Source organism: Rhinoderma darwinii, chromosome 3 (assembly GCF_050947455.1).
Source record: "Rhinoderma darwinii isolate aRhiDar2 chromosome 3, aRhiDar2.hap1, whole genome shotgun sequence".
NCBI lineage: Eukaryota > Metazoa > Chordata > Amphibia > Anura > Rhinodermatidae > Rhinoderma > Rhinoderma darwinii.
Window position 1 is genome coordinate 240,573,177 of NC_134689.1, and position 17,954 is coordinate 240,591,130.

Sequence of the window (17,954 nt, forward strand, 5' to 3'; positions counted from 1 at the left end):
TTCTAGCAGAGCTGCACCTATCTCTAGAAAGAGGCCCCCTATTGCTGGGTTCACACTAAGTTTTTTGCAGGAGGAAAATCTGCCTCAAAATTCCGTTTGGAATTTTGAGGCAGATTTTCCTCTGCCAGCACGCCGATTTTTGCTGCGTTTTTCGCCCAAGGACATTGAGCACCACAGGCATAAAACACCGCGAAATAAGCTTTCTCTGCCTCCCATTGATGTCAGTGGGAGGTCAGAGGCGTAAACGCCCGAAGATAGGGCATGTCCCTTCTTTGTCCCGCGAGTCGGTTTTTCCGCTCGCCAGAAAAAGACGCCTCCGCCTCCCATTGGAATCAATGGGAGGCATTTTCGGACATTTTTTGACACGTTTTGCGGCGAGGTTTCCACGTCAAATAACTGTGTAAACTCACTCTGTTCTACTGCTCTGTGTTGTGGATGAAGCGTGTGATTTCCGACCATGAATTACGGGGACAGCGTAACTCCACACAAAGACTGTCCAAGAGTAAAACATTAAAAATTCGGGAAACTGATTATTGTTTACTTTTAATACCACTTTCCAAAGTCATAATAATAAAACTGATGAAATTCACATCTAACAATTTACTGGTTTGTCTTTGCAAACTATAGAATATATCTGTCAACCTTATACATAGCTGCTAAGTAAAGACCTGCTACAGCATAGAGATGTTAAAGCTCCAGTAAATGTATTTGAGCATGCAGCTCATGTCCGATCCTATACCCAGGAAGGCATAGTGTGACACACAATGACTCACATAATGTTATTTTATTGTACTTAAGAGAATCTGCCTCTGCTGTGGACTACAAGACAAATTTGCTGCTTGCTTCCTATGTCAAATGCTTTGTGGACGTGGGACAAGCAGCAAAGGTTAGAAGGGTCTCTGTGGAATCAGATAAGGATACTTGCATGACATGAATTCAACTTACAGCTCATCTGCAACAAAAGAAAACCTCCGAGCGCAAGCACATGCTACTGCAGCCACAGCAAAGGCTCAGCATTCATCCTGGCAACCTAATATTTGTAAAGCTGAGGAAAATCTTTACACATTGAACATTCACCCAAGAAAACATCCTCATGAGTGTTCACCTAAGATGTTATACTGCAATGGCATTGCTCAAATAGCCTGAAACTTAAACGGGTTGTCCGAGATACAATCACATTTTCAAAAAGCATGTCATACATTACCCCTTATACATACAACCTAAATAAAGCAGTATTTAAAAAAATAAAAAAAAATCCACTTACCACATCTCTAGATTTGAATTTAGCGTCGTTTGTTTACGTGCACTTCAGGTCCGGTTTGTTGATATTTCCTTCTGATGAAACTTTTTTTTTCCCTGCATGCATTGCAGGCTGTAATGAGCATGCATGTGACACTGTTTGTTAGACCCTGTATCTAAGCCTAACACAATGTAGGCTTAGATACGGGACGCCAGCAGACAGTAATCTTATACAGTATACTATTATAGGCTCTGCTCCGGGACTCTGTGGAACCCCTTACATCGGAGCAGAGCCTATACTAGCGTTGAGGCTCCTCCATGGGTCTGCTCTGTCCTCTCCCTAGGGAGCAACGTTGTCCCGCGGGCAGCAGATAACAGCCTCAAGGGCTGCATGAGGCCCGTGTGCCGCGTGTTTGATAACCCGTTATCAAAGCCTACTATGTGTAGGCTTTGGCAGTGTATGTAGTTCTAAAACATAAAAGTGCCGATGCTGACTTTGTACCTCGTAGACTGGGAGAGTTATATGCAGGTGCCGTCCTTGTTCACTGTGAACACGCACAGGCGCGCTCACAGTTTACAACTACATAGGCTGGGCGGGAACTAAAGAACCGGCACCCGAGGAAACGACACGTCATCAGTGACGTGTCCTATACCATCTGAGGTCTCTCTGGTCCGAGACCATGTGATCGGTATACGACAACAGTGGAGGAGGCAGAAAACGTGACGTCAGAGCTCATGGGATGAGCAGGAAAAAGCTGCCAGAGCGGAGAACAGAAGCAAGGTTGCAAGGGTAAGTATATTATGAAATTGTAAATATCTGCAATGTGGTTTTAAATGTACAAAAAAAAAATACGTGCAAAAAAAGTAAAAAATCTCGGACAACCCCTTTAAATATTTTCGGGCAGGAGTTTAATGTTCTAAATGAAGGAAATAAATGCTTCTTTTTCAACAGAGTCATTTTTCCTTTTGCAAATGTTTTTCAACTTTAAAAGGACTTGCCCACATGTAACAGAATTGCTGCAGAAAATTTCTGCAGCATTTCCGTTAAAACTAGCAGACATTCCGCTGTGGAAAAACCGCATCATTTCCTGCGGTTTTTACGGCAGAAAATGGTGCGTATTTTGTTGCGTTTTTCTCAATGCTGGGAGATGGTGATATCACCTCTGGAAAAAAAAGCAATTCAGTCCTTTACGCAGCAGAAATTGACTTGCTGCAGTACGAAAAATAAGAGCCGCAGGTGTATTTCTGGTCGGAAATTTTACACAACGTGTGGATGAGATTAGTTAAATCTCACCAACTCTGCTGCTACTGTATTCTGCTGCGTATTTCTCGTCCACAATTCTGGACGGAAAATACGCAGCAATTCCGTTACGTGTGGACAAGCTAGAAATATAAAATTTTAGTACGAATATGAATTCTAATAAATATTTTATTCCACCAATGTTGCACGTAAATTCCTGAGGAGGGAACACCTTTACTGTCAAATGCATTACACGAAGCTTTTAGATACGCTATCAATGTCTGTTCAGTGGGGGGTTTGGTAGCTGGGATACCAAAACCAACGCCTAGGGGCCATAGCACATTCAACTTTTGGAAGTTGTAACATTGTCGCTACTGCCACATCACTGTGTTTGAATTGAAACACAGCTTCAATTGCAACTGAGAAGTTAGAAGATTACAATGGTGGAGTCCATGAGTTCAGACCTCCAAAGACTTTCTAAATTATAGAGCAGCTGAGATCATTCACTCACTAAGGCCTCATGCACAGGAACGTATTTGTTTCCTCCCGTAAATACTGGTGTAAATACGGGTTCTTGGTCACACGTATTCGACCCGTATTGCACCAGTATTTACGGACCCGTTTTCGCTGCAAAATTGCACTGCAGTAATCGGCGGCCCCTTCTCTCTATCAGTGCAGGATAGAGAGAAGGGACAGCCCTTTCCGTAGTAAAAGTAAAAGAAATTCATACCCGGCCGTTGTCTTGGTGACGCGTCCCTCTTTCGACATCCAGCACGACCTCCCTGGATGACGCGGCAGTCCATGTGACCACTGCAGCCAGTGATTGGCCTGTGATTGGCTGCAGCGGTCACATGGGCTGAAACGTCATCCCGGGAGGCCGGACTGGAGGAAGAAGCAGGGAGTTCTGGGTAAGTATGAACTTCTATTTTTTTTTTACAAGTTGATCTATATTGTGATCGGAAGTCCCTGTCCAGGGTGCTGAAAGAGTTACTGCCGATCGTTTAACTCTTTCAGCACCCTGGACAGTGACTATCCACTGTCGCCACCTAGCAACGCTCCCGTAATTACGGGTGCACACACGTAGTCACCCGTAATTACGGGAGCCCCATAGACTTCTTTGGGCTGCCTGTGCCGTAATTACGGCCTGAAATAGGACATGTTCTATATTTTTCAACGGCACGGGCCCCTTCCCGTAAGCATACGGGGAGGTACCCGTGGCCAATAGAAGTCTATGGGCCCGTAATTACGGGCGTTTTTACGTTAGTGTGCATGGGGCCTTAGGATTTCCGACCCAGGAAATTTGACCACATAAAATGGCTTTTTAAAAACATTAAGCTTTGCATATACTATTGTGTCAGATCTAAAAAAAATAAACAAACAAAACACTGATGTTTTCTAAGGCCCCATGCACACGAACATGCTTTTGCGGCCGCAATTCCCCCGAAAATCCCCGAGAGAATTGCGGCCCCATTCATTTCTATGGGGCCATGCACACGACCGTATTTTTTACGGTTCGTGCATGGCCCGGGAGCACGCACCGCAGAAAGAACGGACCTGTCTTATTACGGCCGTGTTCTGCAGTCCGGCTCATTGAAAATAATGGCCGCGGTCATGTGCATGGTCCGCGATTTGCGGGCGGCTTGCGGCTGACAGCCCGCAGCCGGCCGACTCGAAAATCACGGCCGTGCACATGGTTTATGGTCATGTGCATGAGGCCTTAATGTTGTATTTTTAATTGGCATTGAAAAGGGGGAAATTTACAGCAAATCTACACAGATTTTATTGCTCGACATATAGATGGGATTTTAAAAAACCGAATACATTAGAACTAAAATGTTAATTTATTGTAGATTTTCTGTGTGGAAATCAAATCCGCCATGTCTGAACGAAGTCACTCCAGTACTGCCAATTTGTTCGGGAAATAAGCAGTGGTCATAAATGCTAATACTGTGATGCTCCAACATGTACCTTAGAACAAGTCAGAGGGTAATTTTTGCCTGGATTTCCTCTTTTAGGGTATGTTCACACGCAAACAAAAAATAGGTCTGAAAATACGGAGCTGTTTTCAGGCGAAAACTGCTCCTGAATTTCAGTTGTTTTTGCAAGTACTCGCGTTTTTCGCAGCGTTCGTTACGGACGTAATTGGAGCTGTTTTTCAATAGAGTCAATGAAAAACGGCTCCAAAAACGTCCATAGAAGTGACATGCACTTCTTTGACACGGGAGTATTTTTACGCGTCGTCTTTTGACAGCGACACGTACAATTACACCTCGTCTGAACAGAACGCCGTAAAACCCATTGCAAGCAATGGGCAGATGTTTGCAAGCGTAATGGAGTCGTATTTTCAGGTGTAATTCGAGGCGTAAAACGCACGAATTACATCTGAAAATAGGTCGTGTGCACATACCCTAAGAGTTGCATGACAGTCAGGTAACACAGTAATGTAAGCTCAAACTAAAAAGGTTTTCCTGTGCTTTTTTCTGACATTGCATGGTCATGCAGGCATCTCTTATATTGTAGTAGGAGGAAAAGACAGGCTTGCAGCATTTATAATGTCAGAATGTGGCACACCCCAAACAATTGGAGTAAACTTAGGCCTCATTCACATCAGCGTCGGGTTCCATTTGGGGTTTCTGTTCATCCATTCCATCAGAAGAACAGATGAACGGAAAGACAAATGGAAACTATAGCTTCCGTTTGCATTACCATTGATTACAATGGTAATTATTCAGTTTCAATTGGTTTCCGTTCGTTTTAGTTCCGTAAGGTTTCTGTTCTTTACGCGGAAACAATATCATAGTCGGAACGGAAACAAACTGCAACGGAAGCATTATCGCTGAAATCAATGGTAATGCAAATGGAAGCAATGTTTTCCGTTTGGCTTTCCGTTCATCGGTTCCTCTGACGGAATGGATAAATGGAAACCCCAAACGGAACCGTCGCTGATGTGAACGAGGCCTTACATTTCTTGTACAAGTTTGCTGATCAAAATAAAAAATAGCAAATATTTAACCCACTACACAAGGACAAAAATAAAAACAAAAAATAATTGAATTTACATGCATGGCCTGTTTGGAGGGGGAAAACATGAGACGGGGTTATGGTGGCTTACCTCTTCTGTCAGAGGGAATGAATAAAGGCATTAAATATCAGCCAAGCAGTAGCAAACCGAAAAAAGGACAGAGCAGCATACGCTAATGGGAGACCTGACAGAACAAGACAGGTTAAAGACCTAAAGTCAGTAGAGCAGCACGCCAAGCGACCTACAGAGCGTGTAGAAACAAACTGCTGTGATATAAAGGAGGGGCTCCTCCCTAACACTTTCTTCTGAAGTCAATGAATGCTGCGCTGCTGTACCTGGGATTCACCTAAAATAGACAACAATGCGCGTGCTAACTTCCTTATTAAATATGGCGAGCGCCCTTGTTAGCAGGCAGAACAATTGTCATATGGTGTCTCTATAACAGAGGACCAAAAACACCCCGTCTTAACCCCTTAGTGATCAGCCTATTTTTTAAGTTTTTCCATCGTCTCATTCAAAGAGCTATAACTTTTTTATTTTTGCCTCGCCATAGCTGCATAAGATCTTGTTATTTGCGGGACAAGTTGTATTTTGTAATAGCACCATTTTGGGGTACATATAGTTTATTGATTGACTTATTTTAAAAAAATGGGGGGGGGGGGGGGTGTTTGAAAAAAAAGAGCATTTTCGCGTCTTAAATTTACACCTTTTACCATGTGGTATAAATAACACAATTTTATTCAGCGGGTTGATACGATTGTAACTATACCAAATTTATATCGATTTTGTATGTTTTACTACTTTTACAAGTAAAAACACTTTTTTTTTCAAAATCATTTGTTTTTGTGTTTCCATATTTGAAGTGCCATAATGCTTATATTTTTGCGTCAACATAGCTGTATAAGGTTTCGTTTTTTGCGTCACAAGTTGTATTTTTTTTTTTAACAGCACCATTTTTAGATGCATATAATTTATTGATTAACTGAACTTTTTTGGGGGGGGGGGGGGGATAGAAAAAAAAAAAACAGCAATTTTGGCACACATTTTTGCGTCCCAAATTTACTTAAATTGTGTTTTACTACTTTTACAGTAACTTTGTTTTCTAAATTATTTATTTTTCTGTCATAACTTTTTTTATTTTTCTATTTTTCCGTCGATGCAGCTGTATGAGGGCTTTTTTTTTTGCGGGACGACGTATTTAAAGTTTTTATTGGTACCATTTTGGAGTAAATGCGACTTTTTGATCAAATTTTTTTAAGGCAGGATTGATTCACAGAAAACAGCAAGGTGAAGGTGAAAACCGCATAGCTCGCCGAGCTACACTGTTTATGTAACTCCCATAGTAGTGAATGCCAGTTACGGAAGCAGCGTAGCATGTGAGCTACGCTGTTTTCATAACTACCATTCAGTTCTATGGGACTTAGGCGGGATTCACACGACAGGGTTTCCCGGTCGGGTGCCGGCCGTTCATAAAATCGGCCAGCACCCGGCTGCATTAGGAATAACAGACCCCAAATGGGGCTAATCACACGACCGATTTTTTGACGGCCGGGAAAACCGGCCGTCAAAAAATAGGACATGCTCTATTTTCGGCCGGGTGCCCGGCCGCCCGGCTCCCATAGAAGTCTATGGGGCCGGGTAATACACGGCCATCACCGGAATGTGTCCCGAGTGATGGCCGGGTCTACCGTCGCTCGCGCACTCTCTCTCCTCCTCCTCACAGTGCAGAGTGCAGGTGAGGAGGAGGAGGGTCGTTTATTGCTCGCAGTAGGAGTCGGAATCCCCAATCCCCGGCCGGGGATTGGAGATTCCGCTACAGGAGAAGTGCGTGACTACACTGCCAATATATGGACACATCGAAGTCACGCACTTCTGCAGCGGAATCCCCGACTCTATGGCCGGGGATTTCGCTACAGGAGAAGTGAGTGACTACACTGTCCATATATATACACAGCGAAGTCACTCATTTCTGCAGCGGAATCCCCGACTCTATGTCCGGGGATGCCGCTACAGGAGAAGTGAGTGACTTCAACCTTGGCGTCGGAAGAGAGAAGACACATCCGCTCCAGGCGTCAGAGTACAGGACCTGGGGCAGGAAGTGAGTGACGTCACAGCGTGCTCTCTCGAGAACACGCTGTCTGTGCACTGCCAGAAGCTGGGTGTTAACGAAGAGAAGTGGATGATGCTGATTCGTCAGCATCATACACTCCCATTCACAACGCCCAGCTAGTAAAAGAAGTAAAAACGCTCCGATGTACGCACATAATACACGCCCAGTTGTACTTTAGAAAGCCTCATTTGCATAAATATAAAAATGGTCATAACTTGGCCAAAAATGCTCGTTTTTTTAAAAATAAAACGTTACTCTTATCTACAGGGTGGGCCATTTATATGGATACACCTAAATAAAATGGGAATGGTTGGTGATATTAACTTCCTGTTTGTGGCACATTAGTATATGGGAGGGGGAAAACTTTTCAAGCTGGGTTTTGACCATGGCGGCCATTTTGAAGTCGGCCATTTTGTATCCAACTTTAGTTTTTTCAATGGGAAGAGGGTCATGTGACATCAAACTTATCGAGAATTTCACAAGAAAAACAATGGTGTGCTTGGTTTTAATGTTACTTTATTCTTTCATGAGTTATTTACAAGCTTCTCTTTGTTTACAGCCATTGACATGTCGCATTCCTGGATGAACAGTTTCCTGGAAAGTGGATTGGTCATGGTGGGCCAGTTGAATGACCCCCTAGGTCTCCCGATCTGACCCCCTTAGACTTTTATCTTTGGGGTCATCTGAAGGCAATTGTCTATGCTGTGAAGATACGAGATGTGCAGCAACTGAAACTACGGATACTGGAAGTCTGTGCTAGCATTTGTTCTGCGGTGTTGCTATCAGTGTGTGAAGAGTGGGAGAAGAGGGTTGCATTGACAATCCAACACAATGGGCAGCACTTTGAACATTTTATAAGTGGTCAGAAACGTGTAAATAACTCATGAAAGAATAAAGTAACATTAAAACCAAGCACACCATTGTTTTTCTTGTGAAATTCTCGATAAGTTTGATGTTCACATGACCCTCTTCCCATTGAAAAAACTAAATTTGGATACAAAATGTCCGACTTCAAAATGGCCGCCATGGTCAACACCCAGCTTGAAAAGTTTCCCCCCCTCCCATATACTAATGTGCCACAAACAGGAAGTTAATATCACCAACCATTCCCATTTTATTTAGGTGTATCCATATAAATGGCCCACCCTGTACATTGCAGCGCCGATCTGCTGCAATAGGAGATAGGGTTTGCAAAATCTGGTGACAGAGCCTCTTTAACAGAATACAGCCGATGTATAAGAAAGTCTATATTTTGCACATGGAGTTAACTCATGTTGTGCTGATTGAAACAATGAATTTGAATTCCCAGTAGACTTGCAGGCTTCACAGAAAGCTACTTCATTTACCTACTGTGAGAAGGGGGATCCACAGTCCTTCATATCTGAACATCGCAGACAAACCACCTGCAAAGTCATTTTATGCTATCTCAAATGGTCAAACCGCTCTTCATCAGTGGCTCGGCACTGTTCTGTCAATTTGAAGTGAACACAGTCAACCGTCAAGGAAACAGCAACTAACCAATATTTGCTTAAAAGGTTAACAAGCATCAGCTAATTAGCTTAAATATCTAATTACATGCCAATTAAGAACATTTAATGACTGTCTATAGTGTAGATTTTCTTAAACAGTAATCGAGAACTAATTTTTCTTTTCTCTTCCAGGTGCACATAGGCCAAAAGGGTTTGGAAAGTTGTCTGGTACACCACAAGAGCAAAAAGCATTACATTTTTATAGCACGAAAAAAATAAAAATGATCCTCAATCTTTATTTTGGGCACTTGTATGGGCCTTAGTACACTGTATTCTCCCTTGGTAGCAATGCTTCTAGGGAGGAATATCACCATAGTATGGCAAGCAAAAAAAATAAAAAATAAAAACCAGTCCCATTAGGCTGTGTTCACATCACCGTTCCTTTCCGCTGAGTGGTTCTGTCAAAGGTTTCCGTCAGGTTAACCCCTCAACGGAGAGCCAAGCGGAAACCTTAGATTCAACCTAGCTAATGGTTTCGGTTTGTCACCGTTGTGACAGGGTTGTGACAGGGTTCCGTCGTTTTCGACTAAATCAATAGCGCAGTCGACCGCTATTGATTTAGTCAAAACGGTGGAACCGTCACAACGGTGACAAATGGAAACCTTTAGCAACGTTTCCGTCACCATTTATATCAATGGTGAGGGAAACGGAAGCTTAGTTTTCCGTTTGCCTTTCCTTTGAGGGGTTAACCCGACGGAAAGCTCCAATGGAACCCCTCAACGGAAGGGCAACGGTGATGTGAACAGGGCCTTACACAGAGAGCAAAAACCTCTGTATGAAAGCAGAACATAAAACATACGGAGGTACAGAAAGGGCCCAAAGACTTCTATGCATGCTGTATTACAGCTCCAGAATATGGGCGTGTGCATGAGCCATTAAAGAGGCTCTGTCACCAGATTATCAAATCCCTATCTCCTATTGCATGTGATCGGCGCTGCAATGTATATAACAGTAACGTATGTTGTTTTTTTTTTAAACGATCATTTTTGGCTAAGTTATGAGCAATTTTATATTTATGCAAATGAGCCTTTCTAATGGACAACTGGGCGTGTTTTCTCTTATTTCCAACTGGGCGTGTATTGTGTTTTTAGCAACTGGGCGTGTTTACTTCTTTCACTGCACAATCACACTGTGCTGTGGATCATGCTGGGCTGGAACAATGAGAAGTGTATGACGCTGATTGGTCACTGATTAGTCAGCGTCATACACTCCTCTGTACAACGCCCAGTTGGTAAAAAGTAAAAACACGTCCAAATCTAAAATTGCTCATAACGTGCTAAAAAATGATTGTTTTTCAAAATAAAAACCACTGCTGTTATCTACATTACAGCACCAATCAGATTATGTAGGAGATAGGGAATTTATAATCTAGTGACAGAGACTCTTTAAGTCTGTAAATCTTTAAACCCAGTTATACTAAATCTTACCTTCTTTGCAATTAGCTTCTTGCGCAGAAATTCTCTGGCCTCAAACATATATGGAATGTCGTAGAGAGGACGGAGCTTCTTGTTCTTATCCTGCTGGGAAATGAAGGTTGATAAGCAAATGAACGCCAGAATACCTTCCCAGTTATACTAAACCTTGCAGTATTACAAACAGGACTATAATGAATACCCTGAACGTACTGAACAAAGCTTAGAAAAACTGCTTACCTGAAACACAGCGCCGCATATTTAATATTATTCAATATAATTTCAGAGTGCCATTTGATTTGGCACCACTGTACCAAAAACAGAATGGACACAAATATAGAATATATGTAATATCGAATGTCAAGCAAAAATAAAACAAAAAACTTGCTAATGATATATTCAGACAATTGTATAGAGCTATAAAAAAACAAAAAAAAAAAAACACGAACATGGGGATGGATTTGGTCTCAATCAACAAGGACTTGCAGAGATGGAAGAGAAATGTCTTTCATTAAATGTTCCAAGACTTTGGGTGTCCAGAAATAATGAATTTCTTCAGCAATATATCAGTATCCAGTGTGTCAGGGACTCTCAAAATATCTCGTTTTTAACCTTTTCTATACATGAAAGTCTCACTAAAAGTATGGCCGAACCGTGTGAATGTATTGCGTTTTTGCCACTACTTCTGCAAAATCGCCGATTTGCTGTGATCACACGTACATCACAGCAAAAATCTCAATCTGAACAAATATTGTAAATGAGTACTGTATTTACAAAGGGACACTGAACGTATTGTCGAAGTCAGCATACCAATAACTTAAAGTGATCAGAAGACAAACCTTTCAGTTTTAAAGAGGATCTGTAACCAGTTTACTAATGCCCCATCTCCTAGCTAATCTAATAGATGCTGTCACACTGATAATGCTAGTGAAAATGGCGTCCCAAAACGCTTATTATTTTAAAAGTTCTGAGCTTTTTGTCTAAATATGTAAATGAGCCTATACTTGACAAATGGGTGTCAACAGCAGGGATTCTCCTGAGGTGGAATTAACCATCAACCTCTGACTCTGTCCTATCAGCATGAAGCTGCTTCACACAGTGTAAGTGATGGAGGCTGCAGGAAAGGGGGATCACTTAAAACAGCCATATCTCGGGCTAACTAGATAAGCGATTCTAGTCTTTCATATGACACCAGGATCGCAGTTCTAGCTGTGAAACAACGGCAGGTATCACCAGTTGAAAACACAGATGGAAATGGAAGCTGTATACTATATGATCACACTGTGTTGCTGGGCAGGGAAGGGGGGAGAAGCTGTATGCTGATTGGACAGCGTCATACAGAAAACATTAGTAATCTCCCATTTGGCAAGTATAGCTAAATTAGCATGTTTAAAAAAATGCTCAGAACTTTGCAAAGAATAAAAGTTTTTGAAAAAAAAATCAAAAAAAAAATATCACTGTAGTTATCAGCATCATAGCTTCTATTAGATTAGTTAGGAGATAGGGCATTATTAAACTGGTGACAGAGCCTCTTTATCTAGGTGAGAAGGGATTGGACCACTAACACATTAAAAAGTGAAAACTTCATTAAATTTGAAGGGTTTTTAGTTTTACATAAATTGTATGAAGAAAAGGTATGCAACTTTCTTATAACTGTTTTAAACCATCACCATTTTCAAGAGAAGTTTGCGGCCAATGAATTGGAGCACTTGCCTATTTACACAGGACGATTATCGTGACAGAAATATTAATTCTCAATGTTGAGTTTGCTATAATCGTATCCAGTCAGTCCTTTGAGCGGACCACATCTGCAGCACAAGTGTCTCTCCTGTCTCCTGATTGTTTGCTACAATATATCAGTTTAGGTAAAAATGGATCAGGCGGCTGGCGTCTTAACTGTTTAACATTGGGATTGCCTAACCTACAAACTAATCCAGCAGGCCTACGTCTGGCCGATATGTCAGTATACTGCAAAAAAAAAAAAAAAAAAGGGAAAATAAGGTAATAGTGTAGTAGACTACATTAATCCATCCCGTGGAATCCAGTAACAAAACAAATATGTTAAAATGTATACTTTTTTTGTTCTTAGATGGTAGCCTATGGGTGACGGATGCCACTGTATGGCATCTGTCACAGGCATCAGTTAAAAGGGTTTTCCGGAACCAATTTAACAAATTTCTATTTCACTGCACATATAAAAATAATGTAATTTGTAATATACTTAAGTTTTGATTTAATCTTCTAACACCTGATTCAAGCGTTGGTCACGTGATGCGTCTCGAGTAGCAAAATCCTTACTTCCGGTGATAGACTGTCCATGATTTGAGTTCCGTTTTCCGGCTGGCTCAATGTAAGGGTACGTCATTCCTGATGTCACTGTACACTGAGGGAAGTGGTGGACCGGATACTCCCTTTCTTCTAATAGTTTCTGGTCTGCTGCTAGGGGAGAGAAACACTGCTAGTCTAGGAGCATGCGTTGTTCCTACACTAGCAGCGTTTACCACGCATGCCCACTCCATTTTCTCGCCCCTAGCAGCGGACCGGAAACTATCAGAAGAAATTATGTGATGTCAGGAGCCAGTTGCTAGTAGCGCTCTAACAAGGACTCCGGCGCTGGGGTTAGGGGATTACCAGGAATCCCGGAGCAGAGCATATACTAGCGCTCTGCCCGGGACTCTGGCTCTGGGGAATACCCTGACAACACTGTCCATATATGGGCAGTGATGTCAGGGGATTCCCAGAGCAGAGCCTATACTAGCGCTCTGCCCGGGACTCCGGCTCTGGGGAAGAGCCTGAAAACACTGTCCATATATGGACAGTGATGTCAGGGGATTCCTGAGTCCCGAAGCAGAGCCTATACCAGTCCTCTGCTCTGCTCTGGGACTCCGGATCTGGGGCCAAATTAAGTTGTTTTTTTTTTAACATTATGTAAGAGAGTGTTGTTTGGTACAGCACGGATATGTTGCAGGTTTATCGCTCTGATCTAATGAGAGCAGTAAAATGGCAACGGAGATTGTTTATGGCTGGGTGTAGTAGCCGGAGCATTGCATGCTGGGACACAAGCGGTACATGCCAGGAACTGTATGACTGGAAGAGCAAGACAACGAACACAATGAGGTAAACAAACCTCTCAAAGTAAACAAAAGAGAATAACAGTGAATTAAAAAACTAAAAATGTAGATAACTATATTCAGGGGGCATTAATAGATAAATTGAGAAGCGTTGCAGTGATTAAAAAAAAAAAGTTTTGGAAAACCCCTTTAAGTAATGAAAAGCTCATTACTGATCCATTTATCTGTTAAATGGTTACATAATAGTCTATAGGTGACAGGTCCCACTGTTACACCTCATGCACACTACCGAGTGTGCCGTCTGACCATTTTTCACGGACCCCGTGAAGACTATCGGGTGCCACTCGGATGCCGTCAAAAAACGGCCCCAGTGGCACAATGGTCGTGTGCATTAGACCTTAGGCATCCATCACAGGCTATGGTAGTCTATAGGTGACTGATGCCCAAGTTTAACGTACACATCATGAAAAGCAATTGTAAAAACTCATGCCTTATGAAGCCCTAATTAAAATTTAGCTTGTACGTTGAGTTTTCTTGGCATGCACGCTAAATTTGAATCATAAACATAATGTGAACAGGGCCTAACACATCCATGAAAACGGACAGGCAAATTTGTATTAGTGCAATAGGAAAGTCAACAAAGTTTCAGCTCAATCCTCCAGAAGAATGGAGTCTCAAACATCTAGATGACAAACTCCATAAAATGTGGCAACTATTCTGATGTTGGGAAAGAAAGAAAAAAAAAAGTAATATATTAGGGCTGGGCAATTATGACCTAAATTAAAATCACGATTAATTGAACATGTAACCTCGATTACGATTAATCAACGATTATTTATCCCATACACTTTTTGCATGCCACACCCCTATTTGCATATTCATCCCCTAAGCCTGCTGTAAACTAGTGTATACAATATACGCCCTGATACTGCTTCCACACAGTATAATGCCCCACAGTGCTCCCCACACAGCATATTACCCTATAGCTGCCCCCATACAGTATAAGGCCACCTTTACTGCTCTCCACACAGTATAAATTCCCCCATAACTGCCCTCCACAAAGTAGAATGCCCCATAGCTGCCCCACACACAGTATAATGCCCACATAACTGACCTTCCTACAGTATAATGCCGCTATAACTACCCCGATAATGGAGGACGAAGATACAGTTCACGCAGGGGGAAAAAAACCTCAAAGAAACTGAAATCCACAAAAGGACGTCGATTAATTGCATTGAATTTCAGTTAGGTTATTTTTCGATTAATTGCCCAGCTAGGTTGCTTAGACACTTGGAAAAACTGTTGGTCTTAGGTTCTGATGTTGAAAGTAGAATTGAAAATTTAAACTTTTGACAATGGGATATAAATGGTTAATGTACCGTGTTCTGTTTGATACATTTACCCTCACAACACCCAGGGCTCAACATCATGTATTACCTAGAAATGTAATAGCAACATTTTTAAGACACTTTCACATGAGCTCCAGCACTGGAAACCTCTTAGCCATCAGTATTATTAATAAATAAAACTAGCAACAGATTTAAAAAAGACGGAGAAAAGAAGTCTGTGGGACATTTCTTATCCAGAGAAAACAAAAAGGTATGAAACATAGCAAGAAGATACGATTACATCCTGGAAAGAGCTTACAAGTCGGCTTGGAGCCATTAACACAGGGAAGATATGATCGGCGTCCAGGGCCGGACTGCCCATCTGGCAAATGCCAGATGGGCTGGTGTCCCAATGGGCTGCTCTCCTCTTCCTCCCCAGCAGCACAGTGTGCACTCTCTGCACTATAAAAACTGAGAGACAGGGATAAGATACCTCATGAAGCTCAGAGGCCGCTCTGACATGGTTTCATGCTCTGATCAGCTTCACAGGCAGCAGATAAAAGCTTCCCTTTTACGGAGTAGGAACTCTGATTGGTAGAAAGCCTGTCAGCTGACAAGTGCTCCACCAATCAGAAAAATGGAAGCTCTGACTGCACACTGACCAGTGCAGGACATGGAGAGGGGGGCTCTCTGGCTGCACAAGCGTGTGTGGAGGGGGAGTCCACTTGATAACATCCACTGCTCCCTGATAAATGCCTTACAAGTCAACCATAGGGTATGTTCAGAAATATCAAGAGTCCCATTGGTCTCAAAATAATTTTTAAGTCATTGCTGACCTCCAATGTAAGCAGGGGGTCAAGCAGGAGTAATTCATTAAGATGCAAGGTAAATGGGGTGAATTTAAAATGGACTTCAAAACAAAATCCCTGTTTTGGTCAGACCATGCGGAGGGCACATGGCGAGAACATAGCAAAGACTGAAACGAGGTAACTAAGGTAAGTATAAGAGCTATCCTCAAGTAAGTTTGATGTGCAGGAGAAAAGTAGATGTGACCCCATGTTGGCCCTTTTAACCCTCTCCATGTGTCCGCCAGAGAATATTCACGTAAAAATACTGATAACCTACGGCGTACTCAAGCGTGGAGATCAGATCTCAGAGCTGCAGTACTATCAATTTCTGAGTTAATTGTAAAACTAAAGTCGCTGCACCAAAAAAGTATTGTAGAAGGAAGATTCGAAATTTCAGACAAAACTTTAGTGAAAGTTAAGAAGGGGTCAAGTGGGGGAGGCATAGCTATTTACAAAAAATATAGTTTGCAATAATAGGGTGTCTAATATTTTTAAGTATCGGTCTTTGGGGTATATGAAATTTTGAGTAACCCGAATTGATAAAAAGAGCTCCTGATATATATGGCTTTCCTCTCATAGGTTCCTAAATAAAATGGAGTTTTGGGCATGGAAGTTGGCCGGGTGGGACCTATGTAAAAAATAGGTCTCCTGCAATGCTATAATATTGGAACAATACGTAGCATAATCTAGGAAATTTTTCCTTTTATTTTCAGGTGTTTTAAAGCCAGTCACGTTTTCACGGTTTTTGTTTTTTAGGTTAAAAAACGCTGGGCCATAGAGACCAAACCCTTTCTCTTGCTATGAAGTCTCTGTGGGAAGCATCGTTTTACAAGAACTTATGGAGATCTGTTCCAAAGATGTTAAGAAAACCCTCTTTTGATCCCTTGACCAAGGGAATTTGTGAGGTTTGGCACTCCCTCAATCCCTCCCTCATACCATCTCCTTGTTTACCGATGGGGCTTATACCTGACCTATTGAGCAGACACTATAGCGTACCCTGACATGTGGGAAGCACTTAATCGATATTCTGTCCGGGATATTTTGGCTAACAACACAGTGCCGGATGAACATCATTTTCACACACGTTTGCCAGGATTACTTCTTACATTCTTGCATAAATTTTGAAACCTGCATTTCCCACTTTGAGCTAACAATATCTTTTCCATATCATTGACGTCTCTGACTCCCCATACTAGGAAAATTTCATATTTGTATAATGTACTGGTGAATAGTTCTCCATCTATTAAGCCTAGCTTTATTTTATCATGGGAAATGGAGACAGGTATCCCTTTCTCTGACACTATTTGTGTTCTTAAGAATTCGCATGGTTTCTCAAATTGTATACGCCTTCAGGAAAACCACTATAAGCTCTTATCCAGATGGTATAGGACATCTGAGTTCATGTATAAGCAGAATATGGCAGATTCGGCAGATTGTTGGAGATGCAAAACTGATATTGGAACATGCAAACACATATGGTGGTCCTGTCCCATTATAACCCCCTTTTGGGAACAAGTTGAAGGAATGATCAGGCAGATCACTGATACAGGTCTGGTTTTATCGTTTGACATGATAGCTTTTTCGAAACCTTCTATTATGTATAAGCCATCCAAACGTAACTTAACCACACACTTAATTGCGGAAGCGAAAAACTCTGATCCCGCTTTTTTGGTTGCAGACTCAACCACCCTCTTTACAACTCTGGTTAACTAAAGTCGCTCAAATATGTTGCTTTGAAGAATTGTCCAGTTGGGCTGATAGAAGACATGATTCCTCTCTTGAAGTTTGGAAGCCTTGGCTTGCTTTCCAGACTCTGACTCAACTAACATCTCCCACTCCGTGATTAACGCTTACCTTACTTGATCTTGTGAGATACTGTATTCCTTGTCTTTTCTGTATGACATCTAGACCATTGGGTAAAAGTAGATCCACTTATCCCCCCCTCCCCCCTTCATTTATGTATCCATAGCCTTCCCTTCCCTTTTGATAATGCTGTTCGGTATATATATATTTTTTTTATATGTGACTGTTGTATATAGTAGTTTTATTTCTACTGTACTACATTCAGACTTTGTACCTACAGTATTGTTTAAATACTGTTTGAATACTTGTATTTGCTTTGCTTTGTATTTTCATGGATTTAAATTTTTGAAAT

At 41.8% G+C, this 17,954-nt stretch overlaps 1 protein-coding gene across 2 annotated transcripts in view; it reads right to left on the reverse strand.

Annotated features, from left to right (window-relative positions):
* Positions 1–17,954, reverse strand: part of SND1 (staphylococcal nuclease and tudor domain containing 1) — a 684,058-nt gene that overhangs the window by 478,782 nt on the left and 187,322 nt on the right. The window contains exon 11 of one of the 2 annotated variants that reach the window (XM_075857566.1): positions 10,568–10,657. In XM_075857566.1, coding sequence (XP_075713681.1) covers positions 10,568–10,657 — 90 coding nt within the window. Of the gene's footprint in view, positions 1–10,567; positions 10,661–17,954 lie in introns of both variants that reach the window. The other variant, XM_075857565.1, reaches the window with a different exon arrangement.